This window comes from Leopardus geoffroyi, chromosome B4 (genome assembly GCF_018350155.1).
Source record: "Leopardus geoffroyi isolate Oge1 chromosome B4, O.geoffroyi_Oge1_pat1.0, whole genome shotgun sequence".
Taxonomy (NCBI): Eukaryota; Metazoa; Chordata; class Mammalia; order Carnivora; family Felidae; genus Leopardus; species Leopardus geoffroyi.
Window position 1 is genome coordinate 163,939 of NC_059341.1, and position 14,875 is coordinate 178,813.

At 41.0% G+C, this 14,875-nt stretch overlaps 1 protein-coding gene and 1 non-coding gene across 23 annotated transcripts in view; one reads left to right on the forward strand and one right to left on the reverse strand.

Moving 5' to 3' along the window:
* The window catches only part of ZMYND11 (zinc finger MYND-type containing 11), a 133,033-nt gene that overhangs the window by 58,554 nt on the left and 59,604 nt on the right, over window positions 1-14,875 (forward strand). For all 22 annotated transcript variants that reach the window (XM_045465265.1, XM_045465276.1, XM_045465257.1 and 19 more), the window contains exon 2: window positions 908-1,042. In XM_045465265.1, the coding sequence (XP_045321221.1) occupies window positions 927-1,042 (116 nt within the window). In that variant the 5' untranslated portion in view covers window positions 908-926. The remainder of the gene's footprint in view (window positions 1-907; window positions 1,043-14,875) is intronic.
* On the reverse strand, window positions 7,211-7,315 carry LOC123592310. The gene has a single exon (XR_006709702.1). It is a non-coding gene; the product is annotated as a U6 spliceosomal RNA (small nuclear RNA).

A 14,875-nucleotide genomic window follows, 5' to 3' on the forward strand; every position in this document is an offset into this window, starting at 1 on the left:
TTTGATGTTCACCTTATCCCTAAGGGTGGCCAAATGCTAACCCATGTGACGATGTAGGGATCAGGTGTCTCAGGGCCGAGGACACTGCTGACAGTCCAGCCCCTCTGTGCCCAGCTGGGAGTCCAGTTGTATGCGTGAGCCTCTCCTGCAGCACTGTTGCTCAGCCATGCTCCCTGTACACTTGCCAGAACACAGCCAGTGACCATTTTCCTCACTTCGCTCAGAATATTGAAATTTGAATGAAACAGCGATGTTGTTTCTGAGTGATACAATAAACAACCCCCCGCCCCCGCCCCCGCCAGCCCAAGCATGTGAACATTCACGCAGATGTGGATCCACCCATGTCCTCTGGGACACCAGCTCCCAGCCTTTCACACCTCAGCCAGAAATAACTATCTTACAGTTTCTGTTTATGGTTTTATTTGAAAAAAAAAAAAAAAAGAATGTTGCCATTTATCAGTATGGTTTTATAAAATTCAAAATTTAAAACCCTGAGTATAATAAAATACCAAAGAATAAGGACATTTGAATCCATTTATATTGATCTGTCAAATTATACACAATGTATTATCAAAAAATGAAATTTTATGTTCTTTTGCTTTAGAATAAGATATGCATTTTTTTTTAATACGTTAGTATAGGATGACTACTAACCCTTATTGGGAAGACCTTTTTAATTCTTTGGTCTTAAAATGATATTTTTTTATGAAATAAGCAAATGACAATTTTTATGAAGTAATTGGTAATGTAGGTGTAGAAAATATAGTAGAAAGGTTGTCATACTCCATCCTACAGTAGTGTCCTCACCAGGAGTTAGGACGTGCTGAGACTGTTACTCACTTATACTGATAGAGGTGCATCTTGTAATCCATATATTTTTTCCTTATGTTTTTGTGTATTCCTACAGTTAAAGAAGTGAACAGGTCATGGCACGTTTAACAAAAAGACGACAGGCGGATACGAAAGCTATCCAGCATCTTTGGGCAGCCATTGAGATTATACGGAACCAGAAGCAAATTGCCAACATTGACCGTATTACAAAGTGAGTAATTTAAGCAAAAATGTCCTTGTGAAGTTTCCTATAAGATTTTTGGGGGGCAAAGGTCTAAAACCAACTTATTTATTATGCTCATCAACGCATTACAAAGTAACAGTCACTTTTTGCCTTATATGTAACTTATTAGAAAAATAATACAGAAGCATAGGCAACTTGTGTTTAGATGTTTTGTAAAGAAATATTAGAGAAGTAAAATACCAGTGTGTACTACTTATAATAGCTTTTTAGTTCTCAAAGATTTTTTAACTCTTGGGAACAGATCTTTATGTCTTTTTTATCAAAAAGGCTTTGCTTTTGCGTAAACTGTCTAAAACCAGTGTGCTGTTTGTTGAGCGTTCACTGTCGCACACGTTGGTCCCTAGTCCACTAACCAGGACTTTCTGACCATTTCATTCTGTGTTTTGGAAATTACATTACTTTGGTAGACCAAGATTCAGGATAGAAAATTACCAGAATACTTTATGAATTCTCTACTTACTTACCTGTTATATACTGATTATAAGAGGGTCTTCAAATGGAACTTGATTTTGTTCCTTTGTTTCTCTGAGTATTTTTAAGGGAATAAAGCTAAATCCATCTTTTTTTAAATGGTTGAATGATATTTTTTGGTAATTTAGATAGAATTTCTTTATTTTCTACACATTCCTTAGATGCTATGTGTAAAAGTGGAAACAAGTGATTTACAAAAGTTCATTTAGTGCTTATTTTTACCTTTATTCATAAGTAACAAAATTGAATACCACATATTTTTGTCTCTTACCTACATTCTGTTAAAGATTATAAAGTTTACTCAAGAGGGCAGGGACCAGAGAAGGAGAAAGAATAATGCCATATGTTGCTCTAAGTCCATATTTAAAGTTGCTATGTATATGTCCTAGCTCCTGAGGGCCACTAGCATAAAAATATTCGGTAACACTTGTATGGAAAATAAGAATAAAATAAAGAGCACATTATAATTCAAATTAGTATGTTTTTATAAAAAGCAAATAATTTGGGGGTGTTTTACAAAGTATAGGTTATAGTGAGATGGTATTGGCATAAAAAACATGTTTTCAAAACCTCAAGAATAACAGCCATATGTATTTTCCTGTGGTTGGGATTTTTTAAAAACATAGTTTATGTCTATCAAAATTACCTACAGAAGAATGTGGAAATAAGATGCTGCTCTTTGGGTTTAAATTTTAAACTTCAGGTCATCCCAGTTTGACAGAACTGTCCCGGTGTTGGAGGTGCTTCCTCCTCCCTGGGCCGGCACCTGCTCTGGGAGCCTTGGAGGCGTCTTCTGGTGCCAGGCGTCCATAGTTGGGCCGCGAAGGTTGCCGCTAGTTGATGGCAGTGGTGGTGCAGGTGCCGCGCAGGTGATGCGACATCTGTGTGCGCCCTCGTGAGAGAGGAGAGGTTCGTAAGGAGGAGCGCACACCGTGTCGTGCCCTTTCTGCAGTAGGGATTGTTGATAAGCGTTCTCTTTTCTCCCTTCTCCGTCAGCTCAGTGTTCAGGCTGCCAAGGCTGACTTTTCTCCATGACTTCAGGTCCGTAGATCTTAAGATACATATGAATAAATGTAGTCATCTACCAAAAATTATTGTTTTATTAGTGTCATCTAAAGACGAAAAAAAATTAACCAGCGGGTAACTGTTTAAGAGTGGTGGCCGGTGTCTCTTCCGCTTCGTCTGAGAGGACCTTCTTCCTTCCTGTTACGGGTGCGCTTGATGGTACAAAGAAGAACCAGACAACACTGTTTCTGGCACAGCCTGTGTGTCATTAGTTTCCTACCAGGCCATCAGCCCCAAGGAGGAGCTGTCTGCTTAACCGCCTGGCCTGCTGCCTTAGCTCCTGGGTTGAGCTGGTGTCCTTGTCACTACCCTGGCCAAGGCAGGTTGGGAGAAGCATTGCCCCATGATAGGAAGACAGGTGGCTGTTCTGTATTCTAAATAGGTAAATACTTTTCACGTCTTAGATTAACTTAAAATCGAGTTGCTCCGCTTACTTACAGCGGAGGCTGAACATAGAGTTACCTTTTAATTTTTACACATATGGCGAATTCCTGACGGCGGTAGCAGAGTTACTGCGAAGAGGGCGTATGTAGTCATCAAGGTCCTTCTGTGTTATGTCTGGTGATGGACTCCATTGTAGGAATGGAACCTGTCTCCAGTCAACACTTTTTAACAGTTTTGGGCTTTGGGATCATGGTTCTTTATGATATTTTGAAGCCTGGCAAACCCCAGACACTGTAGTTAACTTCTGTGCAGTGTTTTAGTTCTGCTTGTTTTTGTTTCTGTTTGAAAGTCTCTTTGAGGTCACCTTCAATCTGAAGGTTTTCATTCATCCTTGTTGTTGTTTTCCTTCGCAGTTCATTGAAGAAACTGGTTCATTTGCTCTTAGGTTTCCCACAGTCTGGCTTTTGCTGGTCGCATGCTGTGGTGTATTTGTTTCTTTGCATTTTGTGGAAATTGGTAGTTTTCTGGAGGCTTGGGTAGGGTGGGACTCCTTTGCAGTAGCATGTGGTCCTACCAGGAGGTCATATGCCCATTTCTCATGCGTGAGATTGGCAGTTGTGATGTACAGCGAGTAGTGCCCGTAACTCATTAAGGATCATCAACAGGATTACTTCTATAAGGATGTAAACTTGCCTCTGCATCCTGTGTGGCAGCCCTATGGTGTGTCCATGTCCAAAGGGAGAGTAACTGACTCTTTGCCTTTATTTGCCAGTGTTTAAAATGGCATCCTCTCCTGGTAACCAATTAGTTTTTTTAAAGTGCCATTCGGAATTCATGCGTTTAAATACTTTTGATACGTTTCAGTCCATTTCTGACAAAATCCTTACTTATGCTCAAATTTTTCCATCTTTCACCAGTTGGAGCCTCTCTACATTGACTCCTAAAGTGGCTTTCTGCTTTTTCTTGCAACAGGGTTTTTCAGGCTCATCTGTTTTATACCCTTGGAACCATTGATTTCTCCAAGGGGCTCTAATTTCCTTCACTTAGAAATTGTATTTCAGAAGCATGTCTGGCCCTCGGTGTGCTCACTGCTGCTTGGTTGATCTTTCCAGGACTTTTAGAGGGCAGTGGAAGTATATATAATTTTAAGACAAAAGAACACCCTATTAATGAATACTGATATTTTCCATTTGAATTTATGGCTACTAGTTTTTCCCAAACTCTTCTACCAAAAATGTTTCTCTCTTCTTACATAGTAAAGACATCACGAATCGTAACTAGTCAGTTGTTTTATCCAACATTATATGTCAAGCTATTGCAGAGTAACCACACCAACACTATAACCAATAAATAGTATGTTTGATGGAAACCATCTAAATTACTTTACCCATTGTTTTCAAAAAGTTGTACTGATTCTAACCTGCCAGAGGTGAGAGCGATTACATGTTCTACTTTCTTCTTCACAATTGGCATTTGGTCTTCGTCTACAAACAAGTATTCATTTTATGGTTACCACCAGCCCTTCTCTTGGTATCCACAATTCATTCTCTGGTAGATTCTTTTTATTCTTGTTTTCCCAAGTTTTACTGAGATGTAATTGACATATAATATTGTGTTAGTTTACAAGGTGCATGACATAATGATTTTGTGTTTGTACCTATTGCAAAATGATCACCGTGGTATGTTCAGTTAACATCCATCACCTTGTTTTTCCTGTGATGAGAACTCAGATCTGCTCTGTTAGCACCTTCCAAATACATAGTACAGTGTTATTAACTGTAGTCAGCATGCTGTCCACGACATGCCTGGGACTCATTTATCCTATGACTAGAAGTTTACAGCATTGGCTTCCTTCACCCATTTCACCCAACACTTGCCACCACCAGTCTGTTCTGTTTCTGTGAGCTCAGTCTTTTTAGATCATACAGTGTTTGTCTTTCTTCGTCTGACTTCCTTCACTTAGCATAATACCCCCAGGTCCTTCCACATTGTCACAAAATGATAAGATTTCCTTCTTTTTGGCAGAATAATAATTCCATTGTATATACATCACATCTGCTTTATGTGTTCATCTGTGGACGGGCACTTAGGGAGTTTCCATGCTTTGGCTACGGTGAGTTTGCTGCAGTGAACATAAAGTGCACATACGTTTTTGAGAGTGTGATTTCATTTCTTTCAGATAAATACCCAGAAGTGGGATTGGTGGATGGTACAGTAGTTGTGTTTTAATTTTTTGAGTAGCCTCCATGCTGTTTTTTCAAAGTGGCACAAACGTCTAGGAGATTCTTAAGGTTTCATGAGAAGTGATTTTCAAGTTCTTGCTGGTTCTTAACAGTTGGTTGCAGCCTTTTTTACTGGAAAGTCAGTTTGGCTGGGTATAAAATCCTTAACTTCTTTCTTTTTTAGGGTTTTTATAGGTTATGTATGCTGGCTTATAGAGCCTCTCGTGGTTGCCATGTACTCTAGGAAAGAAGCCTGTGCTTCTTTACCAGTTTCTTTTAATTACCTCTCTCTGTTTTTGAACAGCTAGTGTTCTGTTCAAAAAAGGAGTAGAAAAGGAATTATAAATGAGAGAATCATTGTTGAGATTTATTGTGTATTTCAAGTATTTAAAAAGTATAACTTCCAGAAACTTCTTTAACAGGTTCTATTATTTGGGATGGAGAGTACTTTCACCAAAGGAGTCCTTCTGAAATCAAAGTACATCTATGGGATTAAGTTTGATTTTTTAATTAATGGTGAAGCTGTCTCTCTGTTTTAAAAGTACAGATTTATAGATTCAATTTCATGATAATATAAAATTCCATAGTTCTCATTTGGGAACTACATAAACACAGATAAATTTTGACCTCTCATTAAAAAACATTTTACAGTTTTAAAAATCAAAGGATGTTTTCTGATGTTTAGTCATCATAAAATTGAAACAAATAAGTCACTTTATCATTAAAAAAATGAAGTAGTCAGTTGAGATGAAAATAAGCACAGGCAAGGGTAGCTTCTCTTTTAGTTGAAAAGTTTATAAAGGCTAACTTGTGAGTGGCACATATGGATTCATAAGTTCTATGAGATTTGAATAGGTGTTGTGAAACTAAAGCTTTGAAATGTTTGACTACTTGATATTTATATGAAACAAATATTTATAACAATTTTATGCTTCAGATCATAATGTTAGCTCTTGTTTTACAGTTTTTAAATCAAGGAACAAAGATTAAGAGTCAGGGGCACCTGGGAGGCTCAGTTGGTTAAGTGTTCAACTCTTAATTTTGGCTCAGGTCATGATTTCACAGTTTGTGTGTGCACGTGCATGCTCTCTCAAAAATAAGTAACTAACTTTAAAAAAATTAAGACTCCTATGACAACAAAATCAGTAACCAGTGAAATTTAGATTTTCGATCCCTGAGATTCCCAGTAGTACTCCTAATTCACTGTCATGTTATTTTTCTGAATGTCACCTATATGTTAATATTCCCTAAAAGTAAGTCACGTGTCACCTCTGTTTCCTCTTAAATCCAAACATACTATTCATATCTAACTTGGATAATTATAATGTGGCATTGGAATTTTGTAAGTATTCTAAGTAGTAGTTGTGTGTGATTTAAAGACCTGTCGAAACAAGCATGGCCTTTATGTTCACCTACATGTTCCAGCATTATGGGCAGCTTAGTGCTGTTGGGAGAGGTCGGCTCACATCTGCTCCGTGCTGGGAAACGCAGGTGTGTCTGAGCTGCCTTGAGCACCCCTGTGATGGCCTGTGTTCAGAGGTGACTGTGCTTGTGGCTGATGTGATCAGGCCAACCCTGGGCTGGTAGACTAGTCCCATTCAAATTAATGTTTCAGGTTAGGGCATCAATTAATTACATGTGTTGCTTACTTTAGGGTCACTCCCCACTTATAAAATGTGACCTCTGAACTCTTGTGACATGTTTGGCATTGAAACGTGTGAGTTTTCCTGGAGTCCTTCCTGTCGCTATAGGCAGACGTAAGCCTGCACTGCAAGTCCCTGTGTGAGGGCTGCCTTTGAAGTTGCACTGGGTGCACTCTTTACTCGTTTAAAACTAACTTATGAAACTTCTAGCAGCTATTATGGCATAATTGTGCTATGTCTCTATGTCAGCTGATTTTCTTTTCTTTGTTTTTTCGTTTTGTTTTGTTTTTTGTTTTTTGTGTTTTGTTTTTTGTTTTTTTGTTTTTTTTTGGAGGGGAGGCAGACAGTACAAAAGTATGGAATGTTTCACAGATTTTCATGTCACCCTTGCATGGAGCCATGATAATTTTCTATGTGTCGTTCAGTTTTAGCACACATGCTGTGGAAACAAACACTCTGTCCACTCCCTCATTGGATTTGTTGGAGAGGAGGGAGATAGCCCCTGTCTGCTACTTTGGAAATAAGTTACTTTGAAAAACTACCATCTAATAATAGACTGTGGATGTAATCCCAAGAATTCTTCCCAGAATTACTAACCGCATACCCTTTTCAATCTACAATGATTTATTTTTTATTGCATTTCTTTTGTGATAGTGGATGGGCAGGTAACTTTACCACCATTGCATCCTTATTTTTATCTTGCATAATAACAGCCTTGCAGAAGAAGTAACTGATTCTGAACAACCGTAATCTACAATTCCACAGAGAGCTTTCTCCTGTGTGCACAATTCTTGGGGCCCTCCTCTTGGCTTGGATTATTGGCTAGCTGTTTTCATGGTTGACATTTCTTTGCAGTTCTGTGAAGGAAATATACCGCTAAGGCACAGAAAAGTGTAAACAACCATTAAAGTATAAATTAGTGTTACCAAGTAGTAGAGGCCCCCCACACGGAATAGGGGCCAGCCCTTCATGCTGGCTGTCCGGGTTATCCGCACTCCATGCCTTAGTCAAGGGGTCGCTGCAGTCAGGAATGTGTAGAAGGTGTGGGATTAGCTGCACCTGGGAGTTTGGACAGGATTCAAGCAGAGTTGGATCAGACGGACTGGAAGACTTTTAGGGAAGGGAGATGGGAAGGCAGAGCATCAGACAGGGAGGGCTGCTAAGGCCAGCACAGAGGCTTTTAACCTGTAGCCAGAAGGGAATAGTGAGTTTGTTTGGAATATGGAAATAGAGTAAAATACACTCATTTTTCCCTCCCCAGATAGAGCGAATGTTCCTCTTCAATGTTACATGTGTGCGGGCTCTCCCCTGCTCTGGCCTGGGTCTGAGCCCTCCTCATATCTTGCCTGTGCAGTGGCAGTAGGTTCCTAATTGGGCTTCCAGCTTCCCACTCTTGCGGCTGCTCTGTTTCTTCCCATCTTTGGAATCAGAGAGATTTTTCCAGAGCACCATCTGACCACACGCTGCATGATTGAAAGCTTTTTTCTGCTGTTCATGAAGCCTGAATTCTTGTGCCAAGTTGATACTCTCTGGGCCTTCCTCTTCCCCGTCATCTGCTGCCATGACCCACCTGGTGTGCTGCTCTCGGCGCCCGGGACCCCTGCAGACCCTCGGATCCACTGTGATGCACACTGTGCCCGGATGCTGACTCCTCTCTCAAGTCGTGTCCCTGAGGAGGCTGTTCCTGACCCCTTCAAGTGAACTCAGCCCTCATACTTCATCAGTATTTTTCTAGATTTTAGATCTGATTATATTCTTCTTAAGATCCTTTTTTTTAGGGGTGCCTGTGTGGCTCAGTCAGGTAAGTGTCAAGCCTGTGTTGGGCTCTGTGCTGACAGATCAGCCTGGAGTCTGCTTCAGATTCTGTGTTTCCATTTGTCTCTGCCCCTCCCCTGCTCACACATTGTCTCTCTCTCTCAAATGTAAACATTAAAAAAAATCCTCTGTTTTATTTCCTCGTTGTGCACAAAGTGCCAATACCTGAACAGGACATTTGTGTGAGCCCTTCGCAGTCAGACCCTGACTGTCCTCCTTTTCATGCCCTGCTGCTCGCCACTAAAGCTTCGTGTGATGAGACTCTTCTCTGTTTTCTGAGCTATTATTTTTGATTCTTTATTTTGTATTTTTCCTTCTTAATCGACAAAACATACCCTTTTAAGATTCAACCAGATAACCATCTCCTATGAGGTATTGATTCATTCCTCACTGTAACCAGCCCCATTATCCTTGTTCTTGGCTTTGGCTCACATAGTGATATGTGTGAAATTCAGTTTTATTATTTATTATAGTCTCTTACTACTATAAAAGCATTTCCACTTCCTGTGCTGTGAGCACCTTGAGGGTAGGGCACACATCTTTCCTCTCTTTAGATCTTAGTGTGAAGCCAGTAGCTAGGGAAAGGAACTGGGAGAAGGTTTCTAGGTAACCGTAAGTATTCAGTTGCATGAGCTGAAGATGTGGTTTCCAGGAGGCTTAGAATTGAGAAGCAGCCCCGTGCTACTTCGTAGATTTGTCTGTGTGAATTCTGCCCACTGCTCCATGAGGTCTGTTTTCCTCCACCTTATTTTGCTGATGAAGGTCTTGAGACCCAGGCTGCTGAGATCTGGCCTAAAGCCATGTGGGTTGTTGGTTGCAGAAGAGAAATACGAATATAGATCTATCTGATGTCGGAGTCCAAACTTTTAATCTTCATTGTTTCCTTTTGGTGTTTGGTGGGTCTACATTTGTATCCTTGCTGGTGTTGAAGATGTTAATTTACTGTCATGAACATGTGCTTCCAGATTATCATGTAACAGCAGCTCCAACGTTCCTATTAACCCTGCTTTATGGGCGAAGAACGTGAGGCTGTACAAGCAAATTCTTTGTCTAGATTGTTAGGAATAACCTTTCTTCAGAGTATATTCTAAATTTTAAATAAATTCATCGATGAAGGATCTAGAAAGGTGTCCTTTAGGTTGTGAGGTTTATTTTTGTCTGGTGCAATATTAAAAAGAATTGTTGTATACCCATCTATAAAACACCTAGTGGCAGATCATGGTTACTTTGTTTTGTTTTTTTTTTTAATGTGGTAAAGTACACACACATATAGTTTACAGTCTTAACCATTTTTAAGCCTACAATTAGGTGGCATGAATTACGTCCAGACTGCTGTGCTGTCGTCTCCACCATCCATCCCTGTAACTCACTTCATCTTGTGAAGCTGAATCTCTGCACCTGTTAGTCACTGAGTCCCCATCCCTCCTCCCACAGCTCCTGGCACACACCATTCTGCTTTGACTTTGTGACAGTGACGACTCTATATCCCTCAGAGGCGTAGAGTCATATAGTATCTGTCTTTTTACAGCTGGTTTCCCTCAGCATAATGTTCTCAATAACACACTCTGAATTTTCTTCCCCTTTAAGGCTGAATAATAGTCAGTTGCATGGAGTGTGGCCACATCAGTTATCTGTTCACTTTGTGATGGATACGGGGGTTGCTTCCATGTTTTACTATTATGAATAATTCTGCTATGGACATGGGTGGACAGATCTCTTTGAGACCCTGCATTCAGTTCTTTGGGGTATATACCCAGAGGTGGAGTTGTGGGGTCATAGGCAATTCTGTTTTTAATTCTTCTGAGGAACCTCCATACTGTTCCCCACAGCGGCTGCACCAGTTTGCATTCCCACCAGCAGTGCAAGAGGTTCCCTTTTTTAACATCCTTGCCAACACTTGGTATTTCCTGTCTTTTTTATTTTAGCCATGATGACAGGCGCGAGGCGGTATCTGATTGTGGCTTTGATTTACATTTCCCTGATGATCAGTGACATTCAACGTCTTTTCATGCTTATTGGCCATTCTTGTATCTTTGGAGACCTGTCTCTTCAACTTCTTTGCCCATTTTTGAATCAGGTTGGTTGGTAGTTTCACAGGTTTTGTATCTCTTGTGGATAGTAATTGCTCACCAGATCCACGGTTCACAAATACTTTCTTTCAGTCTGGGAGTTGCCTTTCTACTCTGTAGACCGTGTCTCCTGTCGTACAAAACTAGAATTTTTATGAAGTCCACTCTCTTTTTTCTCTTTTGTTGCCTGTGTCCTTGGTCACATCCAAGAAATCATTGCCAAATCCAGTGTTGTGAAGCTTTGTGCTGCATATTCTTCCAAGAGTTTTACTGTTTGGGGCCTTACATTTAGGTCTTTGACCGATGTCGAGTTAATTTCTGTATATGCTGTTAGGGAGGTGCCCAGCCGCCTCCTTTGTGTGTGGAGATGCAGTTTTCCCAGCTGTGTTGGTTGAAAAGACCGGGTTCCCCATTGAGAGGTCTTGGCCCCCTTGTCAGAAACCCTTTCACTGTATATGTGAGGGTCTCTTCCTGGGCTCTCTCTTCGATTGCATTAGTCTGTATGTCTGGTTATGCCAATGCCACGTGGTTTGCCTACTCCAGCTTTGTGTAGTAGGTTTGAGATGAGGAAGTGTGAGTCCTCCAGTTTCTCCTTAGTTTTAGATTATCTGGGTTATTTAGGGTCCACCGAATCTGTAGATTGCTTTGGGTAATATGGACATTTTAACGATATAGGAATTCTTCCAGTCCACAAACATGGGATGTGTTTCCACTTACGTCTTTACTGTCTTTCAGCAGTGTTTGGCAGTCTTCATCGTGCAAGCTTTTCTCCTCCTTGGTTAAGCTAATTTCTACATATTTTATACTTTTTGATGCTATTGTGAATGGAATTATTGTCACAACTTTCTTTTCAGTGTGTTCATTCTTTGTGTATAGAAACGCAGCTAAATTTTGCGCATCACCTTGTGAGCTGCTACTTTGCTGAATTCGTTTGTTATGACAGCTTTTTTGTGGAGTCTTTATAGAGTTTTCTGTGTGTAAGATAATAAAATCTACAGAGGTCATTTTGCTTCTTAATTCCAATTTGGATGCTTTGTATCCTTTTATCCAAATGCTCGGGCTGAGGTGCCTAGTGGTATGTTTACTAGCAGTGGTAGAAGTGCACGTCCTTGTCTTGCTCGGGACCTTACAGGGAAAGCTCTCAAGTTTTCACAATTGAATATGATGTTTGCTGTGGGCTCATCATCTATGGCCTTTGTTATGGTGAGGAGGTTTCTGTCTGTACCCGGGTGGTTGAGTGTTTTCATGATGAGAGGATGTTGAATTTTGTCACACCTATCTACTAAGATGCCTCCGTTCATTCTGTTAGCATGGTGTCATGTGTACTTAAGTGCATGTGTTCAGCCATCCCTGCATCTATAAAGCACCCAGTGGTAAAGCATTATTATTGAAGATATTTTAGTGTAAGTAAACTAAATAACCAATTGGCAGGACACTTGGAAAACAGGAAGCAGAATAGTTACCTATAATTTCTCTGTCCACAGTCAAGTAAGAGACCTGCTTTGATCTATTTCTTGTCATTTTTTTCTATGCTTGTGTTTTTGTTGACGTTGATTAACCTTTGACCATGTTGTTCCATGGTCACCATAAATTATTATGGTAGCGGGTGCGTGGTATTCCAGTAGGGGCTGGGGGACACTTCTGCAGCACACCGAGAGGGGGCAAGGGGCACGCAAGGTAAACCACTGTAAGGCTCACATCCTGTTAGTGTATTTGCCTTCCAGACAACCACAGGGGTTGACACTATTAATGTTATTTTATCACTAGGCACTCTGAGATGCAGAGAAGTTAAATAACTAGCCCAGGGCCATGTAGCTAGTTGATCATAAGAGCAGCTGCTCGGGCCGAGGTCTGTGTGACTTTATAGGTCTGGCTTCTACCACTATGCTTGTCCTGCCCCACATGCCTCCTCTGTCCAATTCTTATGCGTCCAAGTCTTCTAGTTGTATAGATATGTAGTAATGCAAATATGGGGTGTAAGCTGGGAAGGATAAACGATAATCAGTGCAGGAACCCTGGTTTAGAACATATTCGGTGCCAAGCCCTGGGCTGAGCACCTGACAGTCATTCCAGCCCTATAGCTAACTGTGTGTGATCACCTGCGCATTTGTATCGTGCTGCTGTCGTTTTGTCCTCGGATGACTCGGGTGTTTCCAGCGTTTACACTGTGTTCAGTAGTCTCCTTAAATTGTTGTCTTTCTGCCTGTTTTGATGATTTCTACATGATGGTCACTCGGGTTGTCCCCAGCTTCCTTCTGCCACACACGGCCCCCCAGCGCTCTAGTCCTTCACCAGCACAAACATGAGGAGTCAATTAGTGTGTCTGTCCAGGAGCAGAGTTCCTCCTTGATTACAGGACGCACATGTACCTATTTGGCCTCGGTCTCGAGAGGATGCCCCACTCCGCAGGGCATGGGGTTCCATGCCCACGTGTCTGCCGCTACTTGCCATTGTTCATCTGCACACATGCTGTCGCTGAGATATTTTAATTTACGTTTCTGTATTCATTCATGAGATTAGGCAGCACTTGGTCTTCTTACAAGGTTGGCCTTTACTTTCTGTGGATGCCTGTTCTTATCCTTTGCCTATTTTCCCAGTGGGGTACTTGTCTTTTTCTGTTGATTTGCAGAACCTCTTGTTCTTCTAGACATTAATTCCTTTATACATGTCACGCTTTGAAACGTCTTTTCTTGTTCTGTTGTCTGTTTGTTAATTTTTCCCATACTGTTCTTTGTTGAACAGGGATTTTTATTTTGAGGTCATCAAGTTCATTGCTTTTGGCCTAATGTTTTGTGCTTTTGAAATTTTATTTAAGGAATCCTTCTTAATATGGCTGCAAGAATATTCTGGAGTATTTTCTTTCATTAACTTTGGAGTTTTACCTTTCAGAGTTCTTTAATCCATTCATTGTTTCTTTCCCTGATGGTGGTGGGAAAGGGCCCAGTTTTAGTTTTTGTTTTTCTCTTCTATGCTAAGTCTGTCTTCTCTTTTGGAATTTAAACTTTAGAATGAGAGACCCCTGTCGGTATTTTAGGGCCTTGTATTTGTTAGGGTGCCATCATTTGTCCACTCAGTGAGCATGGTAGGAGGTAAGGGTTTGTTTCTGTTTTGTGGATCAGTGAATGCCAAGAACCAAGAAATAGGAAGTGGCACGTGGCATTGCCTCGTTCACGTGGTTGCTGGATGTTGAGTGACCGTGGGCTCTTTGCCTGCAGCCTGTTGTCCGTCCACAGAAAGCTTGAAATCTTGAGTGGACCAGCACCGATTGCGGAATCAGCTCTCCTGTGAACTAGCAGTATTTCCGCGAGGAAGTCCCTTTCCTTCATTTCTCTGCAAATTGATGCCCCCACGTAACCTCCATCTTAATGAAGATACAGAAGGTTGTTCCCTGTCTCCAGCTGCAAGCAGCCCCTGATCTGCTTTTCACTGCAGTGATTAGCTTTGCTTGTTCTAGAGTTTTATAGAAGTGGAATCACACAATCCATTCTTTTCCATGATTGCCCTGATTTCTTGGTCAGCAGGTATTGAGATTCATTTGCTGTGTATGTTGGTAATTCATTGCTTTTCATTGCTGGGCAGTATTCCAGTACATGGATATACCACAGTTTCAAAGTCCGTTCACCTGCTGAGGGACATTTAGGATATTTCCATTCGGGGGCTGTTATGATAAAAGCTGCACTGTGCTGTCACGTGCAGGTGTAGATGATGTGTATTCAGATAAATGCCTAGGGATGGAATATCAGTACTTGGGTAGGGCACTGATGGTAGTTGTGCTATACATGTGAGGCCGACAAGCCAGGAGAAGAGGGTGGAGGGTGGACATTTTTTAATGTGTGTGTGTACATTGTGTTCGTATGTGTCTATCAGACATGCACCATGTATTTTATCAGAATGTCACTTGTTCCACATATATTTTGGGGACAATTAGAAAAAGATGTAAGCACAGTAAAAGAGTAAGGTCGTCTGGTAGATGGAGATTGAGGAGGAAAGGAGAAAGGAAGGTCAGGCTGCAGAGTGGAGCCAGGAATAAAGATACTGCAGGTGAATTGTCCCTGAAGCCCCACAGCTTGTAAAGGATGTGTTACCGACCTGGCCTTTAGTTTTCTAGTAGCTAAAACCAGGGGAAGCCTC